Here is an 11,932-nt window from a genome sequence, read left to right on the forward strand (position 1 = left end):
GATCACAAAGACAAGGAGGGAATAGTGCATTGGAGATTCGGGGTTAAAGAGATTCTGGTACTTTTATGCTCTGAGTACTTCATGCAACTAACCCTTCTCCTCCCTCTCAGTTTTTGTTATCAGTATTTTCCCCACATACTTTCTCCACACTTTAATCTTTGATGAATGAAGGCCCAGGGACTGGAGTCCATGCCACGTGAGTCTTGGATTGGCTAACCATTCATCAGGAGTTACTTGTTAGCTAGCTGATGGCAGTCTTGCACTATCCAGCCCATTTCTACACCTATCTACAGCCCTCAGATCACCCACTCTGTCCACAGGGGTATTGTTAGCTCTCAGCAGAAGTCAAAACACACTGCTTTCTGCCCTTCTTCCTTAGCCAACGCTGAGTCTGCGTGAGGAGGAAAGGGGAGACACCCAGGGCATCTCGTGCTCTGTGCTGACTCATCAGAGTCACCCTCACTGTCACTATTTCTATGGGTGAGAGCCAAGCCATTGCCTGGGCTAGCCCTGACTTCAAGCCACCTTCTTGAAGGTACTTTCTTGAATACTTTTGGTAGCGCCTTCTTTGTGCAAAGTCCTTGTCTACTGCTCAGCCCTAGCCTTCTCCTCCAGGTCTCAAAGGACAAAAATTGTGGGACTCTGCTCTGGTGTGCTTTATACAGGTGGAAAGATACCGACACCCCTCACAATCCAACAGGACAGGAGCGAGTAGGAGTAGAGGAAGTCAACTTTCTCCAGACCATCCACCATCAGCATCCGCCTCAGCCATGCTAGTCCTTGCGGTAGAAATTGCTATCAAAAGTTGATGTTAAAAAGTGGGGTTGGTGAGATGGGTGACTCAGAGGTTAAGAGCACTGGCTGCTCTTCTGGACAAGTGGAATTCAGTTCCCTGCACCCCTGTTAACCGGCAGCTCACGACCACCTGTAACTCCAGCTCCAGGGGATCTGACACTCCCTTCTGGCCTCTGAGGACACTGCTCTCCTGTGTCATACACTCACAGAGACGCAGGCACATACACCAATTTAAAAGACATAAGAAAGTGCCCTTTATTTTGCATAGTATACTTGGATGTTGGCTCCCAGCATGATTTCCTGTCCTTGGGTTCAGATCTTCTGGTTTGGTTCTCTCACACAAACTCAAAGTCTACAGCAGCACTCATGGGTGTGGCTGGACAGTTTTTTCCTCTGAGAACACCTAATAAAATTTAGGAGTGGCCAATTTGAATGATAGGTTTTTTATGGTCTTGTCATCCTCTGGCTCCCTTCCCTTGCAGTCTGATGCTGTGGGACCTTTTATTTTCCTTCTGAATCATGCACAGAATATTCTCTTAGATACTCAGTCGAAGCACTCATGAGCTGTTAGTCACTCTTAGAGAAAGTAAATACATTTGAACTATAACCCCCTCTCTACAGAGACTCTGCCCGGGAGTAAATCTTTTACTGACAGACCACAGGTGCTGAAGAGGAAGTTAGACCCTGTGACAACCTTGATGACTTCCTCTGGGTGTGGACATGTTGTTCTCAGAACTGTACACAGGTATGGTCACTTTCTAAAAGCAACTGTTGCCACCAAATGGTAGACATAAATGAATGCCATGACTCAGTCGGGCTTGGGACACATCCAGAGGGCAGGTGGTACATTCCTGTGAACACAGCAGGATTAAGTGAGGACTTAGTGCACTCTTTTTTTCCTGTGTTAATCTAGGGTCTTCTTATCTGACTCCTCCACCATGGGTGACACAGAGAAGGGGAGAAAAGCAGGAGACAGATTCAGAGGGAATGTTTGAAAAAGCAGCAGCCTTGCTGACTTCATTTGACTGTCACCTAACATACTGCCCAGCTACAAGCCCACCCCTTCACTCAGGCGCATTGTGATGGGTTCTCTTCTCAGGACCACTACAGGGTTGGACTCAGAGCGTGGATGGCTCACCTCCCATCTGGAGTTTGTCCCCACTGTAAATTCAGTCCCTTGAAGTTACAGAACAATGGTCCACATTCCCTTTTGGTCTGTCAGCAAGGTTTATCTCTAAGCTCCTAAGAGCCACCTGCACTCGTTGTCACGTGGCCTTTCAAAGCTAGCAGGAAATTTCCAGTGTCAAATGTGTCTCACCCTTAGGATCTTCAAGACCCAAGTTCTGACCTGTAGACCCAAGTTCAAGGGTTTGTGTGACAGGTCACATCTACTGGAATAATGTCCTTGCTGAAGACTATGTCCTCAAAGTTCGCCCTCCACAGCATCACTTACAACAGTCTGACTGAATAACCAGACAAAGGTGGGTATACAGCAGGGGCTATCGATGTGCGAGACTGCCTTACAATCCCATCACCACAACTCTGAGGTGGAGGGGGAGGGGGAGGAGAGGGGGAGGGGGGAAGAGATTCTCCCACTATCCCTAGGAGATTAGTTTCAGAAAACATTTATTTTTTTTTTAATATTAAAGTCCCACATAACGTGTGCTTGCATGCTTTTGGACGAGAGCAAACATGGAGGAGTAACCTCTTCAGAAACCAGCTGCTCCGGAAACCCCTCCTCCTGCAAAAGCTCCTGGTTCTCTGCTTTCACCACCCGCTCCTTCTGCTGCGCAGCCGGGACTCTCCTCTCAGACCCCCACCTTAATCACCAGATACACCACCCTCTCAAACAAACGCAAGATGTGAGAATTCTCGGTCGCCTGGTCATGGAGCTGAGGGACTTGTCTGTCCACCGAAGCCTAGCACCACAAAGGCTGCTGACGAATAAAAGCAAGCAATTCATCTGTGATAGATCCAACCACCACCGTCATCCCAGCTCTTCCTGTACCATGCATATGCAGGCTTAGATTTGCGAGCTGGTTTGATACTTTGTTAGAATAATGAAACTGTCTGAGTGTGAATAAATGTGTACAGAGTTACACCCAGAATCTGCCTATTTAAAAAAAATGTGTTTGCATGACTTTGCTCTGTCTCCAGATTACTTTGGTGAACACAACATAAATGCTATGCAAATAGCTGATATGCTGTGTTGTTTTAGGAAGAACGACAAGGAGAAAAGCCAGTCTACAGTCAGCATAGCAGCCACTATTTTCTGAAATACCTCAACCTTTAGCTGACTGAAGCCGCAGATCCCTGGATATAGTTGGCTGACTCTGGACACCCGCACGTACACTGTAGGCTTGTGGCTTTCGAATTTTCCCTGCTTATTTAATTTGACAAGTATTAAGTCTGTGCTGCGTTCTTCACAAAACTGATGGCTGCCTCCCTGCTGGACTGCAAGTGAACATCTAATGCATGCCAGCAATGGTCCAGTTTGTTTTTTATCAATATTCTCCCCAAATGCTTGAAACCTCACAGAAAAAAATAATTATCAGCCGCTTCACAGGGTGGGAGAATAGCTAAAGAAAAGGAGACAGAGGGGTGACCACGAGGAGCTCGGAAAGGCTTCGGGAAGAGGATGCTAAGTTTCCATCTTGAACGGGTAGACTGCAGCAAGCAGCCCCTTACAGGGAGCTGACCGGGCATTCGGGTCAAGTCACTGTGTGAGCGAAGGCATTAAGGAGAGAGACAGCGTAGCTAGGATACCCGTAGGAATGAGAAAGAATGAGAGACATCATCAGTAGCTGTGCTGGTGTCAGAGGTGTCAGGCAGAAGGCTGGAAGCAACGGGAAACCTTAGAAGAGCTACCAACGGAAACACTAGACTGAGCAGCGCAGTTCGGGTGCAGTTCAGGTGGCCACAAGCTGGGATAAAGAGGGGAAACCCGAACTTGTGTGATGGGAGATGAACCGGGAGGCTCTGCCACCTTCCTCTGCTACAGGGATGAAGGCCTGAGCTCTGCACGGAGAGAAATGAAAGGTATGCGGCACGCAGGCTGAAAGAGAAGTGAGGCGTCACCAATGCCTTGGGTTTCACCCCTCTGCCTGAAGAATGTTCCCTGATTATAGCTTGACTCAAGAGATCACAGACTCACAGTACTTTGTGGCTGGAAGGAATCTCAGCCCAGGCAGAGGTGGCTGAGGACTAGCCAAGTTAAAAACCATTTTAAAGACACTGTCTGATCAGGAGCTTGACGGAGGTGAGGATGCTCAGGCCTCTGCATTTGACATCAAGGACAATTCCCTGACTGTCAAGCTTTCTCAGTGGTGGCACTGTGAAAAGGTAAACACAATACTCCATACTGGGCCAGAGCCAGATGAATGCTGTGAGTCAAGGATCCGAAATGATTGGGGGATGGGCTTGCATCACACTCCTCCAAATTACCTAATGCGAGTTGTCCTGGCTAGGGTTTCTATTGCTGTGTGCAATGCCATGACCAAAAAGGAAGCTGGGGAGGAATCGGTTTATCTGGCTTATACTTCCACATTGCGGTCCATCACTGAGGGAAGTCAGGACAAGAACTCAAACAGAATAAGAACCTGGAGACGGGAGTTGGGCCACGGGCGTGTGCTGCTTACTGGCTTGCTCTCCGCCCAGGACCACTTGTCCAGAGATGGCACTAGCCACCATGGGCCAACCCTCTTTATCAACCACTAATTAAGAAAATGCAACACGGGCTTGAACACAGCTTCATCTTATGGGGCATTTCCTCAACGAAGGCCCCTCCTTGCCTGTGTTGAGTTTGCTTTAAACTAGCCAGCATAGGAGTCTTCACTGTTTGTTTGTTTTCTCTTTGTTGTCGTCATTATGGTCATTATTTGGGTTTCCGAGACAACCTCGGAGCATTGGCTGCTGGTGGCTGCAACTCACTCTGTAAAACAGGCTGACCTCAAACTCAGAGACTGACCTATGCCTCCCGAGTGTTAGGATTAAAGGTTCTCAGTAATGATTCTTCAATGAAGGGTGCGGAGAGAGGGACAATTAGAAAAGCCATTCAGTACCCTTGGCAGGGAATAGGGAGGCAAAGATTAAAACAGAGGCAGAAGGAACACCCATTCAGAGCCTGCCCCACATGTGGTCCATACATATACAGCCACCCAATTAGAAAAGATGGATGAAACAAAGAAGTGCAGGCCGACAGGAACCGGATGTAGATCTCTCCTGAGAGACACAGCCAGAATACAGCAAATACATAGGCGAATGCCAGCAGCAAACCACTGAACCGAGAACGGGATCCCCGTTGAAGGAACCAGAGAAAGAACTGGAAGAGCTTGAAGGGGCTCGAGACCCCATATGAACAACAATGCCAACCAACCAGAGCTTCCAGGGTCTAAGCCACTACCCAAAGACTATACATGGACTGACCCTGGGCTCCAACCTCATAGGTAGCAGTGAATGGCCTAGTAAGAGCACCAGTGGAAGGGGAAGCCCTTGGTCCTGCCAAGACTGAACCCCAAGTGAACGTAATTGTTGGGGGGAGGGCTGCAATGGGGGGAGGATGGGGAGGGGAACACCCATAAAGAAGGGGAGGGGGAGGGGTTAGAGGGATGTTGGTCCAGAAACCAGGAAAGGGAATAACATTCGAAATGTAAATAAGAAATACTCAAGTTAATAAAGAAAAAAAGGGGGGAAAAAGCCATTCAGATATTCTCAAAATCCTTCCTATTCATCACAGAAGACCGACTACAGCCTCCTCTGTTTCTTCCGCCTGCTTTGCATCTCTCCCAATCATAGTTTCCAGATAGGGTAGATTCCAGAAGCTGTTGCCTATGTCTGAGAGTGTGCAGATCTTATTTGCAACTATATTTTCCCTGTGAGCACTCTATTCTGTCCCTGGAGCTTCAGGGCATGCCCTGGATGCTGGGTGTGTATGCTCATTTCCCCGAACCCTTCATTAAGCTGCTTCAGAAAAGAACTTGGCCACAGCACACATCTCTGTTAAGAGGGCGATCTAAGATATAAGCGGCCAGATAACTCGCCTGGCCCAGCTCCAGAATCAGCTCTCTACCCTCGTTGAAGAGAGTTTGAGTAGAGATTAAAAAAAAGAAGAAGAAGACGGAAAGTAAGGTGAGGCGAGAGGCAGACAGACAGACAGAAGCCTCACTCCCTGAGCCCCTCCTCCATGTTCCCTGCTATGTCCCCTCTACAACAGAGCACCCACTGTAAAGTCTGTCCACCGCAACCCTGGAAGAGGTCACGCTGCCTCACCGCTACAGAGGTCTCCTGTGGCTGTGCTCAGAAGTAGGGATGGAGTGGAGGGAGTTAGAGGACACGTGTGGGCCGAGGGCAGCATTCCTCGGAATAGCCAGGAATAGGACCATTCTCAAAGGTTATAAACTTAACAAGATTTCTGGAATTAGCCACAAACTAATGGAATCCCTGGGAATCAATTCGACTGGCTGGCTGCCCACTGTTTTTAAGCAAACATCCAGCTAGGGAAGCCTGACAAACAAAGATCAGGGATTACTCAATCCTGAGGCAGCTTCCCAGAGCTTTGAAAACTCTGTTCTTGGAAGGGGAAGTTTCAAAATGCCTCCTCAGCCAGAGCCAGGTCTGGAGCCAATGGAAGGAGAACTGTCCTACCTGGAAGACCCAAGTCTGCCAGGGCAGCCAGGGCTTTACCTCCTCAGGGTGTGTGTGTGTGTGGCTGCTGTCAAGGGCACTGATTTTTGCCATTTGGTGTCATATACTAAAGTCTGAGAATGATTACATCTTCCATGTATCAGAGTTACACATCTGGATCAGATCAAGAAAAATATACAACCCCTGGATTCCCGGCCTTGGAGCTGGACACAGCAACCAACCTTTGAACTCTGTTCTTTTCCAACATTCCTTGGTGGGGGTGGGGTTGTTTTATTTTTCCCCCTAGATGTAGGATAGTTCTATTCCGTACATAAATTGTTTTCATTAATAGAATTATGCATCATTAATAGTGGGGACAACTCTGAGAAATGTGTCAGTGTGTAATTCCTCATTGTGCACACATCACAGAACGTTCTTAAACAAAATAACGTAAGTAGCACGTCTCTAGCTGACACAAATTCCCCTCATCCTGTTTTAGGCAGAGTCTTATTATGGATCCTAGGCTGGTACTCACTGTCCTCCGACCTTTGCCTCTAAGTACTGGGATTCAACCATATACGGTCCACGCCACGCTCTAGGAAATGCACTCTTTTGTGCCTTCCCCTAGATTTGTGGTCCACCACTAGACTCAATTGTCATTATTGGTATGTGACTGAGTGCATGTGTGGGTATAACACAGTGTACAGCCAAACAGCAGGTTTCTATAGCTCTTCTTATGCTCTGCAACTAAGCTTTCCAGTGCTCTTAATCTTGATTAGAAACTTTCCCTTCTCTCAGTGCCACTCTGGTGGAATGACTGCTCTGTCCCCAACAAGCCACACAACCTACACAACACCAACATCGACTGATCCTATCTCAAATCCAGGGTGACTCAGCCAATGGAAAGCCACCCAAGTTAGGAGGAAGAACTCTTCTGAACTGTAAAACGTTGTCCTCACTGAAGTTACTCACTGGGTGTCTAGGGCTCTTCTCTCCTCTCTTATGGTTACAGGAGAAAAACAATAGGGCCGACTGACATTGTCACAGGAGAGATGGGAGGCTGACAGCAAGGTGGTCCCCTTTGTGGCTGGTTACATAATTTCGTGAGCTCACATCTCTTCAGTAATGACTCGAATATACCATACCCTATGGCCTGAGAATGTCTATATTTCTCTGAAGATACCTGAATTTGTGTATCTGTCACCACTTGTGACAATATAAAGCAAGTCCTCAATGTAAGATTGGTGCCGCAGACTGAACATGGAAGAAGAAAGACAGCGTGCGTAGAGAGAACATAGCCTTACCTTTTACCTCAGCCATGACAGCACAGGAGTATCTTCTCACCTGGAAGGGAGACAGAGAGGCCCATGTAAGTAGGAGACATGGGGCATCATTTTAAACAATATACTGCAGATGCTAAAACCCTCTGACTCTCAGACTCTTCATACCCTAATTTGAAAATCTTTAAAGTCCCATCTAGTTTTTGCAAGTGTGTGTATTTATGTTTTGTGTTGCTAGGGATTAAACTCATGGCCCCATACATGCTTGGCTAGTGCTTTACCATCGAACCCCAACCCTAACCCTATCTCTTACGTCTCATAATTCAGCCACATATCTCCAATGTTCAGAGGACTGGCATGGGTCACACATATAGGAGTGGCTCTAGACATCATTTCTGGGGGTTTCCAAAAGACCTCAGAAAGCTTACACCATGAGTAGACAATGAACTGTAAGGAGCTCTGGTATAATAATATTTTGTCTCTCTGGATGCGGTGTCTCTCTTAGCAACTGTGGTGACCAAATGCAACAGGAAAAGGGGACCTACAAACCCACTGGAACCGAGGACCTCGTCTTCTGGCAATCATCCTCACTGTCGATGGAGACAACTGGGGATGGATTCACACTCTTGAATGTGGCTAAGGATTCGGTGCAGCCTCCCTGGGGAAGAAGTTATAGAGCCACCCCTCCAATCTCATTATGAGACTCTTTTCAGTGACACACTGGGCACTCTGGTTCTTATGTTCTTAAAAAGGCTTTTTAAAAATATATTTAAATCGAAAGCTTCTGGGGAAAAGGCTTTAAATAGCTGAAGGTTTCAAATATAATTCAGTTTTGCCTTGAGGCGAGTTTTGAAATTAGGAATGAAGAAATATGTATGTCAAGACAACGAGGAGCAAAGGATAAAGCCGGTCACTGAAAACATTACAGCCAAGAAACTGACAGGGGCCAGGTGACACAGGAGGACCATTGAACTGGTGTGCCTGGATCAGATGCACATCTTTTTTTTTTTTCTTTTTTCATTTTTTCGGAGTTGGGGACCGAACCCAGGGCCTCGCACTTGCTAGGCAAGCGCTCTACCACTGAGCTAAATCCCCAACCCCTCAGATGCACATCTTAGAAAACTCACCCTGCAGTAGCTGGAGCAAGGGGATGGGTAAAGCAAGAGACAAGAATCTGAATAAGCGATGGGCAAAGAAAAGATGGGGAACTCTCCAGCACAATGCTGGCTTAGAAAGGAAGAGAAAAGAAAATGACTTTCAAATGGCATTAAGGTGACAGAACTGATCCCAGTTGATAAGAGAGCAGACAGGAAGGCAAGAACACAGGAGAAGACAAGCCTTATTCCTCCCTTAGTCTCAGGGCACAATGGGGCATTGATTAGGACAAATATATAAAAGAAAAAAATGGAGATATTGGAAGACTAATACTTTCAAAAAATACTGTGAAGACAGGATAGTACTACCATAAAGACAGGAATGTAAGTCAATGGACCTTCTATCATCCACCAATGAATCCTTGATATATGTCAGATATATTTGAAAGAAGCACTTCTAATGGTTAGTTTGGTCAACTCAATACAATCTGGAATCCCCTAGAAAGAGAAACCTGTAGGGGCTATCTGGATCAGGTGGGTTCGTAGGTATGTCTATATGCAGGTATGGGGGACTATTTTAATAATTTTATTTGACACGGAAGACCCAGCCCACCATGGGTGGCACCATTCCCTATATTTGGGTCCTGGACTACATAATAATAAATAGTGATCTGAGTAATATGCATGTATACATTCATTCTCTCTCTGCTCTTTTTTTTTTTTTGGTTCTTTTTTTTTTTTTTCGGAGCTGGGGACCGAACCCAGGGCCTTACCCTTCCTAGGTAAGCGCTCTACCACTGAGCTAAATCCCCAGCCCCCTCTCTCTGCTCTTAATTGAGACTAGCTGCTTCAGGTTCCTGCCTTGACATTCCCAAAATGATGTGCTATAGCCTGGAACTGTGAGCTGAATAATTCTTCCTTAAAGTTGCTTTTTCTCAGGGTATTTTACCATCACAACAACTAGGCCAGAAGCTAGAACAAGTGCCAAGAATTTAATGCAGACCAGACAGTCTTTCAACAAGTAGTGTTCAGATATTAAAAACAAACAAGCCAGCGTGGTGGTACATGCCATTAATTCTAGTGCTGAGGGGTGGGGGGTAAGGCAGGTGGATTTACGAGTTCAAGGCCAGCCTGATCTATTGAGCGAGTTCCAGGACAGTTAGGGCTACACAGAGAAACCTGGTCTTGGGGGAAAAAAAAAAACACAGGCTGGACTGAGCTTTTACCTAATTCCAAAACATAAAAGCTCAAAATGAACCAAATGCCCGAAAGTAAGACTTAAAACTACAAAGCTTCTAGGAACCAACACAAATGGGAAGAGTTTTGTTCATCAAAGGACATTATTAAAACCAAAAACCATAAGAATGGAAGAAAATGTTTTCAACTTCATCTCATAAGAGATTAATGTCCAAATTATATAGAGAACACCAAACAACAACAACAGAAATCAAACAACTCAATTTAAAAATTAGTAGCTGGGTAGTGGTGATTGACGGTGGTGGTGGTGGTGGTGGCAGTGCACATCTTGAGGCAGAGGCAGGTGGATCTCTTTGACTTTGAGGCCAGCCTGATCTACGGAGCAAGTTCTAGGACAGGAGACCTATACAGAGAAATTCTGTCTCAAAAACAGACAAGAGGGGTTGGGGATTTAGCTCAGTGGTAGAGCGCTTGCCTAGGAAGCGCAAGGCCCTGGGTTCAGTCCCCAGTTCCGAAAAAAAGAACCAAAAACAAAAAAAGACAAGAAAGACAAAAAGCAAAGATGAAAACTAGTAAAGAACTTGAATAGGCACTTGTCCTAAAGAACAGAGGCCACCAAGCACATGAATAGGTGCTGAACACCATTAATCTTTAAACGCAGAGCAAGGCCACATAGTGAGGTGGTACTGCCTGGCACCCATCAGGCTGCCTACTACATTATAATGTTGAGGTAACAGTATTCTGAGCTTTATAATTCCTATAATATTGTTACAAAGTAGTCCTTGGCCTCTCCGCTACTCATACATAATCTTAAAAGGTAAGCCTTGGTTTGCCGTCGGCATGCCAATGGTAAATCAACTTCTGTCCTACGCAGAATTTAATAGGTGCCTGTTTTAAATCTGAAGTACCTCACAGTCAAGATGGCTACATACTTCCAATGTAGATGGCTACAAGCTTCCAATGTATCAGTCAAGAGATGTCTTGTTGGTGTTTGTGTAATTTTCCTGGTTTCCAGCCCACATAGTTTTACACCAAGTTTAGAATTCTCCTAGCTTGTCCAGCTCCTTACAGTTTCCCATTGTTGAAAGAAACCCAGCCTGTAGAGATAAAGCTTTCTGAAGAGTGGGGTGGGGCCTAAGAAAAACAAGGCAGTCTGAGCGCGTCTGCCACTCTCTCCTCCTGTTCCCCCGGAAAACGAGGGAAGGCAGCACCCCAGGAGAGCAGAAAGGAAGCCGCCAGAACTAAATAAGTCCTTTCCAACTGGGACTGTCGAATTCTGGACTCATGTATCTTGAGGAGCCCTCAAAACAGAACAGTAGCAATAGAGACGCAGCACAGCCTCAGAAGTGCGCTGGCACCTATGCAGGTCTTACCTGCCTACCCATTAGAAAGCCTGTGCTCACAAGCCACGACATGTTTCTGTGGTTATTCTACGTGGCATCCATCGTAAACATGGGAGAAAGGTAAATGCAAACAATTTAAACCTCACACAAAAAGGAAGATACAGGGGCCAGAACATCGTTGAAACAACTATACCTTGTTCCATTCACTTGTGATCCGTAATAGAATGCAATACTCATTTACTGTCTTCAAAGGTGCGTTATAATATTCCCCATAGTACAGCCTGTCTCCAATGGATATCTCCAATGTGTCATCTGGAACATCACTGGCCAGTATTTCTGCAGCCACATATCCATCAGCAGGAGACGCGTTGCCAAAGAATGAAGTGATGCCTTCAGAATCACAAGAAAACGTGCTTTGCAAGGACAGGGGGAGGACCAACACCTGATATGAACTGGGAGAGGGGGGAAAAAGCAGAGAAATTGGCAGGGGCCTTGTGAAGAAGGGAGGTCTTGCTCACCATCAGGCTCCTGGCCAGACGTAAACGTTGTCAGGCTGCTTGTTTGGAAGACTGTGTGTTCGAGCTTACTGAACTCACACTGT

The 11,932-nt window shown here is 46.3% G+C and overlaps 1 protein-coding gene and 1 long non-coding RNA gene across 9 annotated transcripts in view; one reads left to right on the forward strand and one right to left on the reverse strand.

The window, feature by feature from the left end:
* Susd1 (sushi domain containing 1) overlaps positions 1 to 11,932 on the reverse strand; it is a 118,013-nt gene that overhangs the window by 3,331 nt on the left and 102,750 nt on the right. For 5 of the 7 annotated variants that reach the window (XR_015619460.1, NM_001427255.1, XM_087547964.1 and 2 more), the window contains 2 exon segments: positions 11,525 to 11,783; positions 7,722 to 7,761 (listed from right to left, as the gene is read on the reverse strand). Coding sequence is in view for 4 of the 7 variants with exons in the window: in NM_001427255.1 (NP_001414184.1) it covers positions 7,722 to 7,761; positions 11,525 to 11,783 (299 nt within the window). In the remaining 3 variants the exon portion in view is untranslated. 7 annotated transcript variants of the gene reach the window in all.
* Positions 666 to 5,530, forward strand: LOC148005816 (uncharacterized). Of its 2 annotated transcripts, none has more exons than XR_015620923.1 (3): positions 666 to 1,540; positions 2,120 to 2,276; positions 2,445 to 5,530. It is a non-coding gene; the product is annotated as an uncharacterized LOC148005816 (long non-coding RNA). The 2 variants fall into 2 exon arrangements; XR_015620922.1 differs by having other exon boundaries at positions 1,428 to 1,540; positions 1,709 to 2,276; positions 2,445 to 5,484.

The sequence above is a fragment of the Rattus norvegicus genome, chromosome 5, assembly GCF_021556685.1.
Source record: "Rattus norvegicus strain SHRSP/BbbUtx chromosome 5, alternate assembly SHRSP_T2T, whole genome shotgun sequence".
Taxonomy (NCBI): domain Eukaryota; kingdom Metazoa; phylum Chordata; class Mammalia; order Rodentia; family Muridae; genus Rattus; species Rattus norvegicus.